The sequence below is a fragment of the Sinohyriopsis cumingii genome, chromosome 15, assembly GCF_028554795.1.
Source record: "Sinohyriopsis cumingii isolate HCF-2022 chromosome 15, ASM2855479v2, whole genome shotgun sequence".
Taxonomy (NCBI): domain Eukaryota; kingdom Metazoa; phylum Mollusca; class Bivalvia; order Unionida; family Unionidae; genus Sinohyriopsis; species Sinohyriopsis cumingii.
Window position 1 is genome coordinate 36,078,502 of NC_142975.1, and position 18,797 is coordinate 36,097,298.

The window sequence follows — 18,797 nt, forward strand, 5'->3', positions numbered from 1 at the left end:
GTGAAACATGGATATACATTGGAAATCAGGCAATGTTTGTTTCAGCGCTTAATTATTCGATCCTTATATCTGTAGTTTTGTTGTCAATCCTTCATCTTAGTCGTCTTAGAATCGTTTATACATCATAAGGATGCTATTCCAATATTTTAATCGTAATCATCCATAACTTTTGCACACTTTGTGGCATGAAGGTCTGCCGAGTGTTGGGCTTATACAATGGGGCTCATTTAACACATCCTTAATTAATTCGTCTTAAATCTTTCATGTAACGTTTTTCTGATATTCACTTGAATTGTTTTCTATTTCTGTTTCTTGATCCTTTGTCTGTAACGAAAACAAGATACATATCTTTCATGCCTCTCCCTCACTAATGAGTGTCGATTGGGACATTGTTCAGCCTTTTCTGTCAAGTCGATAAAAGAACCTCAGAAACAGTAGTGGGAATACACATAAAATTTATGAAATTGTTGATTCATTTTCGGCGGAGTGTACCACATATTAAAAAGTCGAATATTCCATTTTTAACATTGTCTCCTTTCTCCGCCACACACGTCATGTGAACAAAGTAGTTCCTAACAGTATTGCTAATGGCGGCGAAATACACATTAAATAGCGAAATACACATAAGATTTCTTTCTGGACTTGACAGAAAAGTCACAAGATGTTCCGATTGTTTTGGATGTATGTACCGCGCATCATGTAAGTCTCAAAAAGTGAAATGTTTGATAATATGTTGTAGTCAGAAGGTACAAGTGTACTTACCTTGTACACAACCCGCTGTAATAGCAAACTAATATAAATGCATGTACTGGAACACTGTGTACATCAAATAATGCTTGCAATATTAAACTTCAGTATGATTCAACCCTGCATTTATTCGAATTCTGTGTACGTCCATATCAGTAGATGCACTTGAATTTTGTGTGCGTCAGTAAATTAGTGTAATATTTAATTTCAGTAGGATTTTCCCATTGTAGAATTTACATCTTCCTGATTTCATGTAAGTTTCACTAATATTGTATGCGAATACATAGATAATAAAGTACAACTATGCAGTATAGGAAAACGATTGTGCTTTCATTAAAATGTCATATTTTTTTATGGTCAATATAAATGTCGTATTTGCAATCACTTTAACAATCAGACATGATGATGGTGTTGATGATGATGATGATGATGATAATGAATAATAATAATAATAATAATAATAATAATATTATTATTATTATTATTAGTAGTAGTAGTAGTAGTAGTAGTAGTATTGACCGTCATAGCCTCGTCAGTCAGAAACCTATCTCACTGAGCTTTATAAATTTTGTACAATAAGAATGTGGTACAAAATGTCTTAAAGCATTGAGATCAAGAAAATATATATTTCTAACATATTCAGCTCAACAGATTTACAGAAATTATATCTCGCTTAGAAGTGAGTATCTGGTTGTAATTCTTTATATGTGTGCCCCTCGCAAGCTTCCAACTGGTAACATTTTAGGTGCTCCCCCATCCCCCACCCCGCCCATGGCAGAAAGTTTACAAGAATTTTATATGTTTGTGACTTTATCCGGTATCCGATCCAAATAAAACAGGTTATTTTCATGACATCTCCCTTTTCTGTTGAATTCGGTTTTTTAAAGTATCCCTTTCGGTCCTTTTTTGCTTTTCATTGAGAGATCACACGCGATTTTTCGTGAAATCGGCAGTATTACACAGGGGGGTATTTTTTTTCTTGTTTTCTAATCATGTGGAGTCTTATGGTCCCTAACCCTGTATGCCACACATCGTGCAAGTATTTCATTAACATATTCTGCTTTTTTTAGGATTTAATCCCTGCGCATGCCTTCCATACTTCTTTCCAGTTAACCTGTCTGTTCCTTTCTTCCACGTTAATGGTGGTGTACCTGCTGAGGTCTTTTCTAATCAATTTGTGTATTTCTTTATCATAACTTACCTCCCACCGCAGTTGTTTTGTCCCTATAATTTAGTAAAACTTGCTTTATATTGTGGTACCTTCTCGGTGCCGCTAGTTGTTTAACTAATACATGCATACATTCATACATACGTATATATATATATATATATATATATATATATATATATATATATATATATATATATATATATTGAGGGACCCCGAGTGGCTTAGTGTTCTAAAGCGCTCACCGCTACGGATCACTGCCATCTCACCTTTGTCTGCATGGGTTCGAGACACGGGGTCGGCCAATGTGGGTATGTGAGAAAGTTTGCCAATAGCTTCTCGTGGGTAGTTGGTTCTTTCCCTTGTTCTTCCTCCACCATTAATACTGGCCACCATATAGTTGTAATTCAATATTCGCTATCCGGATGTCAAACGCAAATGAGACTTTTTGGCCTTCTAAGCAAAGTTCGATGCATTAATGCGTCCCTAGACTGCAACTCTACTAGACTACATATAGCTCAAATGAACCTAAACCTAGAGGAGAATGATGAATTACAAACAGAAATAAGGAAATTGATTGAATAAGTAAGAAAAGATAGTATACCCCAGGATAAATATGTACTCAGCTGAGAAGTGCTAGAAAACCCTAAAGAAACAGGAAGCTCTGTAATGACAACTAATGCAGAGGAAGCAGAGAAAGAGCCATACGAAATAACGTACAACACAAGATTCTCCAACATTGACGTTACAGCCATAATGGTGGATGATAACTCTCAGAAAAGTCAAGAGTGGGACAAAGATTTAAGCCCGAACAAAACGGGTAGATTGCTAACCCCTAGCAAGGAAGAGCACATACTGCTTAAAAACAGATTGAATGTGCTGACAGAGGAGGAGAGCTCTCTGTAGGGTGAGCCCCCTTCAGTAGAAACAGGGCCGGTGGACCTCATTGGACTAAAGCCATTAACGCGAACACCGATGACTAAAATAACATTCAAAAAAGAAAAAATGGTACAATCTCTATTCAGCTCCTAGCAGGCAGTGATAATACACTGCCGGAGGACAAAGACTCACAAAACACACAAAGCGAAAGGATGACAACAGTTGTAAGAAAAGATGGCGGATAAACCTCAAAATGAGACAAAAGGACAGGACACGGAAAGCGACACGGAAAGTGCAAATAGACAAGGACAAAGGAAGTGAAAGCGAGGAAGAGGACGAAGACAATACTAAAATTGACATGGAAATAGAAGAAACGGAACTGCAAGACAGAGAACACAGAGACAGATAACAAAGACGAACTAAATGATAATTCTAACAGTAGAAATGATGGTGGGGCTGCGTGGGCGGTGCCCCCGGCAAAATAGACAGTAGGCCTACAAACAAAAAAATCATTAAATTGTTAATAGTCATAATCATACACTTATAAACATTAAGAAGGAATAGTATCAGGAGATGCGGGAACCTGGTGTGGAAAATAATGGAAGGAAAAAACTTCAGTTTAGCTTCAATAAATACAAATGGACTTGATAGAATAAAATATTTAAATTAATTAAATAAACTGAATATGATATCATTTTAGTACTCGAAACTCGTAATAAGTTTTCAAAAGAACTAGTAGCAATGATAGAAGATAAACTGAATGCTATAGTAATTCTTAATAATTACAAAAAGGATGACACGAGAGAGGTCGGGGTGGCAACAATAAACAGAAATATAAGGTATTTAAATTGAGATACTGTAAATGAAAAGGTATTTTTTGCAGGGAGAATGCCACATAGATTAGTATCAAATTTTCATATAATAAATGTTTATTTTCCAGCAAATAAATATATAAAAAAACAAGTTTTAATGGATAATATGCATAAATACCTAAATAATAACTCAATGGAAAACTTAATAACGGGAGGTGATTTTAACTGGGTTGGAGCAAATAACGATAGAACATTAGAACTCACACCACATGATATAATTTTTAAACAAGAAATGGAAAATCTTTTATAAAGGCATAAGTTGATATATATAAGAAGAAAAATATTATTAGAATTAAATACATTGATGAATATAATGATAAACAAGCCAGTAGGCTAGACACATTTTATGAAACCAATTATGGAGAGGATATCTATAAAGTGCTGAAATAACAGAAGATTAAAAATCGGATCATAAGTTAATAAATATAGAAATTTGTTTAAAAAATATGGTTAAATGGGGAAAGGGGGTATGAAAAATCAATAATATAATGTTAGAGGAAAATGAATTTATAGAGACAATTAATAAAGAAACTGGAGAATTCATCAAACGAGGAAACAGAGACATTATTAGAAAATGGGATAGTTTAAAAAATATATTTAAGAATATTGCCAAGAAGTTTTCAAGAAAAGAAGAGAACTGCAGAAAATGGAGAAGGAGGAAATATTAAAAAAAACAACTAGGGAAAACAAATGCATAGGAAAATAAAAACAAACTAAGAGAAAGATTCAATAAAATTTTAGAAGAAGAAAATAAAGGAAAGGAAATAAGGGCAGGGAAGTTTACAAAGTTCTATCAAAAAGCAGAAGGATTGTATAGGCAAGCAGATCTGAGAATGGGTGGGGAAAATCATCTAGAACAATTAAGGAATAACAACAAAATGTTAACAGAGAAAACGGAAATCAAGGATCAATTAGAGAATATTATACTGGATTATATAAAACTCAAAATATTGATACAAAAATCATAAATGAATATTTAAATGGAATAAGATGTGAGAGAATATCGTCAAAACATAGAGACAAATGTGCCGAGTTCAAAACATAGAGACAAATGTGCCGAGTTCAAAAGAAGAAGTACAGAATACAAAGAAACAACATGCGAAAGGGAAACCCCAGACAGAGGCGTACTCACTGCGGAATTCTGTCAAACATTCCAAGGTGAGTTATCGCCGATCTTTGAATCATTGTACAGTAATATATTTTTAAAATAATGAAACAATGTCGCCGTCAATGAGGGAGGGTTTCATCACATTAATCTACAAAGGAAAGCGAAATAGGGAAGACTTCAAAAATTGGAGGCCCATCTTCCTCCTAGACATATATTATAAGATTATATGTAGAATCCTAGCAAATAGAGTAAAGATGGGAATGTATAACATAATAAATATAAACCAAGCATGTGGGGCAAAAGGGAGGGATATTCAAGATAATATATTAAGCATAAAAACAGTGATATATTTTATACAGGAAACATGTCAGAAGGGTGCCATGGTTTTTGTCGGCCAAGAAAAGGCTTTTAATGAATTGGAACATAACTACGTACAGAACGTTCTAGAAAAATTGGGATTTGGAAATTATTTCCGAAGATGGACTAAAATCCTGTACAAAACGATAACTTTAAGAGTACTGGTAAATGGTGCAATCACGGAGAAATTTGAGATACAGAGGTTAGTGAGGCAACGATGCTCACTGTCAATGCTATTATACGTGATAGCAATTGAAATCCTAAGTATAAATATAAGGAAAAACCAAAACATTGAGGTGATAAAAAATCACAATTTAAAAGAAGAAGTCAAAATGCTTCAACGTGCAGATGATTGTGCAAACTTCATACGGGATCCAATATCCTTTAAGCACCTGGTAAAATAATTTGAGTATTTAGGAAACGCTTTCGAGGTAAAAATAAATCATGATAAAACTGAGATACTAAAAATAGGAAACTGGCGGGAAAATCATCCTGGACTCCCCCATCCTCTCTGATAAAAGATCACTTAAAAAGCATTAGGAGTTTTTTTATGGAAAAGAAGACGAGTTGGAACACTACAAGAACATGATAAAGAAAATCAAAGAAAACACTAGTATCTGGGCACTTACGCCTCTTTGCATAATGGAGCGGGCATAAGTGGCCAGGACATATTTGTGCTCAAACATAAACTACATACTAAAATCAATAGATATTGAAAACAAGAAACTAAATAAACTAGACAACGAAATTATTAAATATATGTGGTGATACAAGACACGCTATATAAAGAAGCAAACCTTATATAGGGCGAACAATGGGGTGGGGGGACTAGCATTACCCAGCCAAATACTACTGAAATGTACCAACAATATAAATAGAATAAAAAGAATAAATACCGAATCTAAAACATCATGGGATGCCCTGTACGTATACTGGTAGGGGTTTGCAATCAGAAATAGATAAGATATATACAAAAATAAAACCCTAGCAAAACAACTGGAAGTACCCAGAAAATTTAAGAATATCAAGTAACTTTTCGTTAAATATAGAGACAGAAGAAACTTATGGGGAGTGGATATATATAAAACTTATGAACGGTTGAGGGAGGATATAAGAAAAAAGTATGCGGAGCAAAGTTGAGCAGGAAAATTGGGATGTAAATTGGGACAGGGCATTGGAGCACTGATCAAACATAAGATCCCTAAAGATGCAAAGCCTTATATTTAAATATATGCACAACTCATGGTTAACAGGGGAAGTAGCCATGATAATGCATATGATTAAAATAATGCCAAAATGTCCGATGTGCAAGACAGTAAATTTCACAAAGGTACATGCAGTTGTGAAATGTAAAAAAAAACAACCTGAAAGAATTAACTTAATCACGGAAATATGTAAAATAGATAAGTACCGGACTAATAATATTGTTATCAACAAGTGACCTGATAAACAAGATATCATAACTATGGGGGTAAGATGGGGGATGACTTCGGTTTACAGCCCATTAATAGTTAGTGTGTATTAATTATTGTATAAGTTGTAATCATTAAACTGAAACTAAATAATGTGGGATGATTAAACTTGCACAGGACACTGTGTTGACATTTAAGAGCTTGTTTATTAAGTGTTGACACTTAAGCTTACAATTCACTAGCTATACTCTGGATATAACAGGCATGGAAACTTTGAGTGGGATGCCAGGAACTTGACAAGATATTTATGATAAAGGGCTAGTTAACAGATATCACTTAATCAACAAACGAGAACATATTTTGAGGACTTGAGAAATTATGTAAATTTCAAATGGAAAATCTTAGACGTCTTAGGATAATTCGCAGTCTTAGAAAGGAATATTTGTACTTTACATATTAGCATACGCGAGTAAATATGTAAAACACGACACTAGTTAAATCGACATTTCTTTCAACATTGCGTCACGAACAATAGCATACTGTTATTACCAATAATTTCGTAACAAGATTACTAGGGAATATCCGAACATTAGTTGCTAATGGAAACTATTGAAGTACCAGTATGAAAAGGAATCGACGTATGTATCACCTTAAAAAAATACCGTTGTTTTTTCCGTGCACTATCTCTCTATCTATCTTACTCATTCTCTCTCTTTCTCTCTCTCTCTCTCTCTCTCTCTCTCTCTCTCTCTCTCTCTCTCTCTATATATATATATATATATATATATATATATATATATATTTGTTTATTTATATGGTGGGGAAGGAAATTAATCTTTCAATAAATATTCCTGATTTGATAAATGCGATAGTTTAAAGGACAGATGGGAGACATTACTAATTTTCCAGGAAAAGCACATACATTTGTTCTCTTAACCTTGTTCCCTTGGTCCTCTAAATCGTTTGCCAGGAAGTTCAAAAGAAACCATGTCAAACTTGAAAAGGAATACAACCGCATTGCAATTGTAAAGAACAATTCAATCAAAAGAGGTAAAAAAATTGGTAAATCTGCCAGGTGGTGCTTTGAAACATAGTTGGCTAAAATTGAACAGGATATATTAGTTTCTAGTTATTATATTCGGCAAGAAATAAAGATAATCAAGCGGGGTAACATAAATAGCTAGAAAACTAATACCTTTTATATTTATGTTCACTAAAAAGATTGTTAAAGTTCACACGTGGGATTTTTTATCTGCATGCAATACTGTCTACGTAGGTAAACCGCGTAATCTCTTTGATTTCAACTAACAGGATGTAACACTGTTAAGGTAGGTTATCGCGTACGTCTTCAATTCTTACACGCCATATGTTCTCACCGGCATTATGACTAGCAAATAGATTGTCCAACAGTGTCGTGGAATTGAATGTTGACTCTCGATGAATTGTTAGTATCTCGAGTGTTTAACCGATTTACTGGAGCTGGTATTCATCTTTAAATGTATTATTGCTTATAATCCGCTATCTCCCTCCTTCTCTCTCTCTCCCTGTCTCTCATTCTGTCTCTCTCTCCCTCCCTCCCTCTCTCTCTCTCTCTCTCTCTCTCTCTCTCTCTCTCTCTCTCCTCACTGACAGAGAATATACATACTTATTACACAGTAGGGTTTATTCCAACGGATGTTTATTAGGGATTTACCAGAGTTTATGAATGTATCACGCACAACCCCTCCCCCGCCGTGATACAAAGGGGGACGAATGGACAGGCCTGACTTCTGAATAGAGGGTATGGACAAGATCTACTAAATACAAAATAAGGGGAGGACCAACACTCTATCTAGGAACTGCACACAGCTATGATCTTTACTCAATGACCTTTATTTGTACTTGTCAAATAGCATTAAACATTTCCTTACACACAAAGAAAAGTCCACTTCTTTGATACTTCACATTGTTTGCACATTCTAAAACAATGTTAAGCGCTGGACAGCATTTTTAGAACTGTACACTTCAGTCTTTTGTAATACATCTGTAGAGCTTGACCAGGTTACGGATAATGAAATGTCCCTGAAATGACCTTAGAAAATGAAGTAATCCCTTTCTGTACTGGGCTTTTTCCGTTAATACGATTGTCGTGAATGAACAATAAAAAGATTAATATGGTATAAGTTATAATATTGGACCATACCGAAAACCATTCTGAACAGTCAGATGGAGTCTACTCTATAATGGAACTAGAGGATAGAGTGCAAAACTCTGATTAGTTGACGAGGCTCTCACTTTCAGCCCTTGGCGCATAGAAATAAAAATATCAGGACCACATAGCACTGTCCACATGCATCAGTATTGTACTGATATAGATTGCTACGTCAAAATTATAACAGTGCTTTCTTCTAAGTCCATAGTGTAGTTTTTAATCCTGCCATGCGCATTTTATTCATGTAACCGTCCTCGAAATACGATGAATTATAAAACTATAGGAATACTTATTGTTATCAATTAATTTGCCTGCTAGACTACTAATATATGATACAGCAATTTATTAATTGATTTATTCAATGTCTGACTGATTGATTTGATTGTTGTTTGGTAAGTTGGTTGGTCAATTTGTCTATCATTTTTCTTTCTTTCTTTCTTTTTTCTTTCTTTCTTTTCGTTCTTCCTTGCTTTCTTTCTTTTTCCTTTCTTTCTTTCTTAAATTTATAATAATTTTAATAAACTTGGGCACTTTACCCATTTTGAGATTTCTATAGTCGAAGTAAATGGAAACTGAAATATTCCAATCGTTAAATTAAATAATCATGTGTTTGTACCATTGTGACAATTGCCGAGCGAATGATATGTTAGTTGTATATACAGTTCTGGTTCTGTGGGGCAAAAACATAAGTACCATAGAAAGTTGAAAATTAAAAGAGTATCTAGGTCAACTTAAAAACAATCAAACAATCTAAGAAAGACGAGAGGAAATAGGAAATGAATGATAATGTGCTGGCCTCGCTCTTCAGCTGAACCCTTCTCAATGACAAACTAAATAAAAATGTCGCGTGACTCATCCGATTAAAACAGATAATTGTGATGAACAATACTCTTTTGCCTCTTTTTACTTGGAACTAATCAGATTAAATCAAAGATTAATTTAGTGGGTTTAGTCATTGTTTAGAGTTTGAATAATTCGAATGACGTAAACTCTTTCATGAATGGGGATATTTGTAATAATTTACTGATATATTAGGGTCAGTTGTATATACTTGGGCAGTTCAGTGTGAACAGTTATATATACTTGGACTGAGTCCTTTCGTTTCTTAATAAGGAACATATATTTTTTTATTTAGTTGTGGACATCTGTATAGTGAAGATAGAAAAAAGTTAGGTATAATCCACGTGTTTATTTACACGGACAAAGAGGAGTTGCTAGCTGGTATGAATTGTGGAATACTATGTTCATTTTTGCCCGTCAAAACCCATACCCTTTCGTTGTCTCTCTAGAAATGGTGTGATGCCACCAATATCGTCACCGTAATTGTTGCATAACATCTACAAAACAATACTGGACTTGTTGTATATACTGTATATTATACCACATATATATTTGTTTTAAATCCAGAACAAAATTCAAAGAAGGTTGTATTTTATTCACAGGTGCTGCAGAGTGTTCATTTTTATGTAGCACTTCACTGGACAGATGAAAATAGTGTTAAATCAATGAGCACACTTTGGACAAAGAAGAATAAAAGTAAAACGTAAGTAAAAAGACTAGACTGCAAAACAGACATTTTAAGTCCGTCTAGTAAGGCTTATACAGGTGGTCCTCGAATTCAGGCCAGAAAGCATACTTAGTGCAAAAAGAGTTGCATATCTTTCTAGATATGTATATAATTATTGTTATTTTAATATGTGTATTCAGTCTTAACCGTTTCATCGTTCTGGATTGCTTTTCTGTGATGAATAGAGCGCTATCCTTGTCACACTTTGTATTTCTATTATCTGTACGTAGTTTAGACAGTAATTCACAACAGCAATAAACACTTGGTGCTTTGTCGGCAAAAATCTGATTCACGTGAACTTAGACCTATTAGAAAAAAAAACCAAAACAAAACAAAAAAAAAAAAAAACAACCAGGTGAATGTTACAATAAATCCTATGAGATCAATTTTATAAATTTATTCATCTAGATTTTGACTTTTTAAGCATAAATCCGAAGTGTTTATGTTGACAAAAATATAGATAGAGACATAAAAAAAATCAGAGAGAGTGAATGAGAGTATAAATTATGTACACACCACACATATATAATATTGATCGTAATGCTGCATGTTAAATAATTATTATTTAAGGGGCCAGGGGCCAGATTTTATGTACAAATTAATATCGCTTCCACCTGCTAATATAAAAAGTCATAAAAAATAATACATCAGTGAGGTAAGAAAGGTCAATATTTTTGGATAGGTATTATGAAGCACATCATAATCATATCACACACTTGAGCTGACAAGTCTAGTGAAGTTCTTAGAATAAAATGTTTATTCACCCCAACCCCTATTGTATACATGCATTGTTCACATCCGAAGGTAATTTTTGAAAGCATGTCGTGCTCACAGTGCAAACGCAAGCCCTTTCCCTGGGTGATACTTTTGAAAAACATTGTCTACTAAAGAGTTTGACACAATTCAGAATAGTTGTCATCCAAGCCGTTATTGAGATATTCTAATTGCCTTGAACTCATGTGTCTACTGCTATGGTTGGCGGGCCCCAAGTGGCCGAGGGGTCTAAAGCGCTCACCGTTCCGGATCAGTGCCATCTCACCTCTGTCTGCGTGGGTTCAAGTCCAAGGCTCGGCTAGCGTGGGTACGTGGGAAAGGCTGCCAGTAGCTTCTCGTGGGTCAGTGGTTCTTCCCTGGGTTTTCCAGGGTTCTTCTTCCACCAGTTATACTGGCCGCCATGTATAGCCTATCTTGTGCTGAAAAATGGCGTTAAACCCTAGAACAACCAACTAGCTATGGTTGGCTAGCTCTGCTTTCCAGCCGACCATTGGTATTTCAGTTGCTACATAATGTGCAGTGACTATGGGAGGTAGACATGCCTCACATCGGTTTCAAGAACAACACAAGCCTGAAACACCTAGTCACAAATATATCCATCTCTTTAATTATTACACAATAATAGCTCAAAATCTCACACCATACCCTTAACTTAAGAAATTTGCTATGGGTCAATATGCGAATCTGCCCGCTGCCACCAAAAGTGCCTGTGAAAAGAGATGGACTCAGGCACACCCTCCTGTAATTTTTGTTTCCTTCTTTTTCCATTAGTTTAATTTATTTCAGGTTTTAGCTACAGATGAGATTCAGTATCAAAGTTCCGTTATATATATATAGGCTATACATCGCGGCCAGTATTAATGGCAGAGGAAGAACCCGGGAAAACCCCGGAAAAAGAACCACCGACCCACGAGAAGTTACCGCCAAGCTTTCTCACATACCCACATTGGCTGAGCCCGTGTCTCGAACCCATGCAGGCAGAGGTGAGAAGGTAGTGATCCGTAGCGGTGAGCGCTTTAGAACACTCCGCCACTCGGGGTCCCTGAAATTAGTGTACTACTACAACTATTAGTACCAATAGTAATAATCATAATAATAATTACGAAAATGAGAACAACAACAATAATAATAATACATTAATAATAGATTAATAATAATAATAACAATAATAATAATAATAATTACAATTATTATTATTATCATTATCATTATTATTATTATTATTATTATTATTATGTTACTGATTGTTTCGTGGATGAATTGACACATATAATATCTCTTTATTTCAGTCTGAACTATGTACGAACGATCTAATTCCGTTTTCAATGTGACTCTTTATATGGACGATAGGGCTGATTGCGAAGCATCGACAGGAAGTGCACTGCCTTCAGCGTGGCACGAATTCCCCGAGTTTTCGGGGTTCAGCACTATTGATCCCCGTCTAAGTCTCGCAGCAGTCAAGGCGATAGAAAGCAACAATATGTTGCCAGTTATAAAAGAAGAATTAAAAAACAAAATTCAGTTTAAGAGGATGACAGGGGGAAGAGAAGAATTGATGGTTGATTTCACTGAAAAGCCCAAAACTGAGGTACCTCAACTTTTGTACAATGTTAATCAAATAATTATTGTTCTGATTACGATATTATGGTATTTTATGTTTCCGTTCTTTTTAGCTTTTAGTTACAAACTTGCCTATGCACTGCACATTTAATGACTGTTTTAAGTTTTGATACCAATTTCTAATAAGAACATTTACCTATATCAACAGATCAACTCGTTCAGCATTTTACATCATCTGATATAGTAGTCCGAAAAACCCAACTATGAATTTTCAAACATAACGGGACCGCATTTCTAAAATACATTGTCCACAGAGCATGAATATACAGCAGTAGTAATCGAAATACATTCTGACACAATCACACAGTTGTGCCTTGAGCTTCTGTGGGGTGTATGTGGGTTCAGTTTCAATTTTCTCCATTATTGTCAGAGTTTTCAACATTGTTTACAATCTCTTTTAAATGAAGGGTTTAAGGACAAGTTCGCACAAGTAATGTCGACCAGGGCCGGCCTTTGGCCGATTGGTCCGATTTGGACCAATCGGGCAAAGCGCTCACAGGGGCCATGCGCGTTAGGAATTTGTAAAACTAAAGCGATGGAAGAAAATTTTAGATTTAATATCATATAAAACTTGTTTCAAAGATTATTTCTAAATCCCGTGATCAGAGGGGGCCCCGCGCGTAAATCAAGGGGGCTCAGCCAAAAGGATCCAAATCGGAACCAGCGTTTTCTAAGTCCGTTCCTCATGTAGACATATATAAATATTTTATTTGAATAGTTGATATTAGTATTAATCTTATTATCAGTTGACAGTCGAAGAAAAGGAGAAAGTTCAAAGGAGACGAGAACAGAACAGAATGGCGGCAAGAAGATTCCGCGAGAAGCAGAATACACTGGGTACGCAACTGCAGAAGGTAAGCTTTTGCACTTAAAAAGTTTTTAAAAAAAAAAAACCAAAAAAAAAAAACCAACAAAGTAAAAAAAACCAAACAAACAAACAAAAAAACAAAAAAAAAAACCCAGATAAGTTTTCATGGATATTCTTTGTAGTGTCTCTAATGGACATAAGGAAAAGAAAAGCAGGTAACGTAAACTCCAATTTGGGTATGATCCAAATTTGTAAGAGAAAGATTTGTTGAAATATGCACGCCGACTAGGATTGGAGAAACAAATCTCGAGATTAAGCAAGTTAAGCAGAGATTTACCTCTATAGACAAATGCTTGAAATGTAAGATTTAGCTTGAACAAACGCTATAGAATGAAAGATGAAACACTTTTAGAATATTCAAAAATTATTGTATTGGGGTAAAGTTGAGGAAATAAATACCATTAAATATACAGTAGCGATTACGTATAAAGTAATCGGATTCGTATATATAAATTTCCTTCTCGTGTTTTGATGACTGCCGAAAGACCATTTGCTAACAGTGCATAATCCTGATGCTTCTGATTGTGTCTGTGCTGATGCTGCTGATTTTATTATTTTTATTATTATTATTATTATTATCATTATTATTAATAGCGGTAGTAATAGCATATAATCCATATATATATATATATATATATATATATATATATATATATATATATATATATATATATATATATATATATATATATATATCATTTATTTATTCATATTTACACCATTCCTTTCAGAAGACACAGGAACTTGAATCTAACAACACATCCTTGAAAAATCAAATACGAGAGCTAAAGAAAGAAAAGGAAATTCTTTGGAGGCAGCTTCAGTCACACCTGTCTGTTTGTCCTAACGTCACTGGCCCCTATATGCAGCCAAGTTTCCCATCGTGACGGTTGTAGAAGCCGATTTACAGTTGTATGAGGACCCTTAGAGAGATAAGGCATTCTGGACCAGGTGTTGTTTTGTTCTCCATTGTATAATTACTCAGGTTAACTCAGTCGGTATACAGGGTCCCATTTAAACGAGCGATCCGACAAAATATTCCTCCGGATCCGTCATTGAGACGCAACTATTGAACAAAAGAGGAAAAAATATGAGGTTCATACGGTTGACATTTTTGTAAAATGTTGCTTTTTTTCGTACGTGAGATTAAAAACAAATAGTATGGTAGTCCTAAAGATAGCGTTTCCATGCCATATATATAACATAAGGGTATGAAAGAGATGTTGTTGTACTTTATTTAATGCCGATTATGTGGCATGATATTTTTAAAGGATTAAACGTGATATAATAGAGTAAAAACCCTTACATTTTCTATACACATTCATATTTTACTAAAGCTTTTTACTGGTATATAGTAAGATCTACATGAACATACGGGTGACGTTTTTTAATATTTAGATATGTTGTTTATGAAGCTATTCGTAGCATGATATTTATTTTTGTAACGTGTTGTCTTTAATGAGTTTATATGGCTTACATTTTGTGGAGACATTGTTGACTGATGTTTGATATAGTAATCAATTTGGCGTTGGTATGTGTTTCCGTCTTTACTTCAGTCAATACCGCAATGTTAAGATTGAGCATCTCGACAAGAAGAGATTTTCTTGTTGATCTGTGTTTTACGATATACAAAAATCCTATCACTTTCTATACAGACAATTGCTGTTTCAGTTCTTGTTTTCTTTTAACTTTTATAAGATGTATCATCCACGTGGTTTAACTTTTGGTATATTTTATTTGATAATAAATGTCCTAATGTCCAAACGCAATGAAAAATTAATAATTTTTGTTTTGTTTTATAAATTTAGGTGTACTCAGATATTATAAAACTATGAGAATATTTTTATTTGCACTTCTGATTGCGTGTGATCTTTATGTATGTATGTATGTTACATGTAATAATTCGATGATTTAACATGTTCACGAGTATTTTCATGGTAAAAATATTATATATAACATGACGTAATAGGTCATTCTCTTATAGTTCATTTTGCATATCATGAATTGAAATTTAGAAAGATTTCATTACTAACGTGAAACACTGGTTCAGTTTGTTTTGTTTTTTGTTACATCAAATTTTCAGGAAAATAACTTTCAATTAACCCTTTAATTTGCTGGTGTCTCTAGTATTCAGGAATGTCTGTTGTATTATAATAATACTGTGTTGTCTGTGCAGTGTTCTGCTTGCTTGGAATCCATTGTATGATGCATGTGAAGGTGAGAAGAGTCGATAATGTTTCTACTTTTTCAATATAGTTAAACGTATGCGATGATATGGAAATGTATTGGGAATTTTGTTGTTTTTATATAACGGCCTGTTTGATACGAAAGGGATGTCATTATGACCTCTATCGTTTGCAATTATTGTCAATTATTCAACACACTTGTTTTAATTTTATTGATGTCTTGTTATATTAACATAATGTTTTCCTTTTCTCCTAAAGCTGATAATAGAATATCGTTCAAAGCGAGGTTGAAAACCACAATCTTATGTGGCCCCGGATGTTCGAAAACACATGATATGATTGTTTATTGGTTTGTTTCCTTTGACAGTTTTAAGAAGTTAATTCTTAAATTTAGAGTATATGATAAAGTTGCACGTTTTCTCTAGTATTTCAAACCATTTTACATTATTTTTGTAATTCCATTAAACTTTTAAAATCTGGGCCAAAATACTTTGTGTTGTTTCTGTATATATATATATATATATATATATATATATATATATATATATATATATATCTGCAATGTTCCACGTCATTCTAGAATTTCCAGTTTCTAACTGATACTCATGCAAACAGGTTTTATTCATCAAACGCATCCGACTTTGTTGTCTAAAGATCCATACTATTTGTATCAACGTCATTTGGTAGGTGTTAACTAATCTCATTAGTCTGCATTCCTTCATCTGAGGAGGCAATTTAAATAGCCTTTGTCTAATCTTCTGTTTACCTTCAATGATTAAAGACAACATAATCCGACACAATAACATCAGTAATAGTTGCACTCACCCCCACTCCCGTCCTAATACGTGTCGCTGATTTGAAACTGGATAAAGGACATCAGCTCCTATTCAGGCCTTGGAAACCTTAGTAGACAGGTACGTCAAATTTAGTCCTGTTCTCATACAGTAATAAAAATAACTTTCTTACATGCAAACATGCTTTTCTTGGTAAAAGGGAAGAAGTCCTTAAAAATTAGGTCAGAACTCGAACAAATCTTTAAATCCCTATCTGGGAATGAACATATCGAATTAGGTCTTGTTGTACATATGTCATCATCATCATCAGTCTCATGACCTAATGTGGTTGTTGAGGCACTGTGCTGCTGAACATCTGACCAGTTCCCTCCACTTGTCTCGATCATGTGCCAATTCCTGTGTCTCCGCAAAACCTTTCCTGGTCCATTCTGTGATGTTGTCAGTCCACTTTTTTCTCTGTCTACCTCTCCTTCTGCCACCCTGGACGCTGCCCTGCAGGACTGTTGTGGATAGACTGTTGGCTTTAGTGACATGGTCATACCATTTCAGCTTTCTCTTTTTGACGGTGGTGAGGAGGTCCTCATATTGGCCTACTTCGCGCCTGATGGTGTTACGCACTTCTTCATTTGTGATGTGGTCCATGTAAGAGATGCCAAGGATAGTTCTGTAGCATCTCATTTCAAGTGACTGGATTCTTCGTTGTAATTCTGCTGTCAGGGTCCATGCCTCACATGAGTACAAAAAGACTGAGATGACTAGAGCTCGCAATAGTCTGATTTTAGTTTCAGACAGATATTCTTGTCTCTCCAGATGGGTCTTAGCTTTGACAATGCTGCCATTGTTTGTGCTGCTCTTGACAAAATTTCTGCTCTTGATCCCTCTTCAGTGATTATGGAACCAATATATTTGAACTGGCTCACTGTTTCCAGTTCATGTCCTCTGACTTTAATCTTGGCTGAGATTTGTTTGCCACTATTTGTCATCAGTTTTGTCTTCTCAGCGCTTATCTCCATGTCAAATCTGGAAGATGTTTCATCCAGGTTCTTCACTAAGGTAGCTAGCTCGTCTTCACTGCCTGCCAGCCCATCAATGTCGTCTGCAAAGCGGAGGTTGGTGATGTTACGCCCTTCAATGCTGACTGTCCCACAGTGGTTTCCCAGTGCTTCGCTCATGATGCGCTCTAAGTAGATGTTGAAAAGCGTGGGTGACAGGAGACAGCCTTGACGCACTCCCACTGTTGTCTGGAACCAGTCCCCCACAGCACCTTGGGCAATTACTGCACTGGTAGCCTTGGCATACAGCTGCTTGATGGTATTGGTTAACTTTTGACCCATGTTATACTTCTTCATTGTGGTCCACAATGCCTCATGCCACACTCTGTCAAAGGCCTTTTTGAAATTTATGAACACATGATAGATGTCTTGTTGGTGCTGCGAGTACTTTTCGCACAGAACCCTGAGATTGAATATTTGTTCTCTTGTGCTTCTTCCACTCCGGAACCCGGCCTGTTCTTCAGCAATTATTTCTTCTGCTTGTGGTTTCAGTCTGTTCAAGATGATCTTCAGCATTACCTTACTAGCATGGCTGATCAAACTGTAATTTTGGCACAGTTGGAGATTGCCTTTTTATGGAAATGTTATAATCAGTGGCTGGGTCCATTGTGTTGGCCATTCACCTGTCTGCCAGATCTTGTTGCAGATTTCTGTTAATAGCTCTTTCACTGATTCTCCCCCATTCTTGATAAGTTCAGCTGGGATGTTGTTTACTCCAGCTGCCTTCCCATTCTTCAGTGCTCTTATTGCTGACTCCACCTCTTCTTTGAGAATTGGGAAGTCATCATCATTTGAGGAGTTTGGAACTTCAAGCACCTCTGGGTCTCCTGTGGAATGATGGTTGTAGAGTTCTTTGCAATACTCAGTCCATCTTTCTGCAATGTCACTCGCTTCTGTGAGGCATTTTCCATTTTTATCTTGAATGGTACTGACCCTTGATTGTTTCTGTCTGGTGAGGTCTTTCACAATTTGGAATGCCTTTTTGCTGTTATTCTTTATCAGACTGTTCTCCATTTCTGTGCACTTTTGTCCAATCCAATTTTCTTTTGCTTTGCTCAAGTTTTTTCTGATATTCTTGTTTATTTCTCGGTACTTCAATGCCCCTGTTGTGTGTCTGGTGCTTTTTAGTTCTCTTCGGGCATCACACAACTACAGAATCTCTTCTGTAACCCAGGGTTTTTTCTTCGGGCGATGGAGGCCAA

At 35.3% G+C, this 18,797-nt stretch overlaps 1 protein-coding gene across 2 annotated transcripts in view; it reads left to right on the forward strand.

The window, feature by feature from the left end:
- Positions 1–16,222, forward strand: part of LOC149781602 (cyclic AMP-dependent transcription factor ATF-3-like) — a 56,555-nt gene extending 40,333 nt beyond the window's left edge. For both annotated transcript variants that reach the window (XM_089934764.1, XM_089934763.1), the window contains exons 2-5: positions 10,177–10,277; positions 12,365–12,663; positions 13,442–13,549; positions 14,295–16,222. In XM_089934764.1, coding sequence (XP_089790890.1) covers positions 12,373–12,663; positions 13,442–13,549; positions 14,295–14,450 — 555 coding nt within the window. In that variant the 5' untranslated portion in view covers positions 10,177–10,277; positions 12,365–12,372 and the 3' untranslated portion in view covers positions 14,451–16,222. The remainder of the gene's footprint in view (positions 1–10,176; positions 10,278–12,364; positions 12,664–13,441; positions 13,550–14,294) is intronic.
- Positions 16,223–18,797: the final 2,575 nt, after the last annotated feature.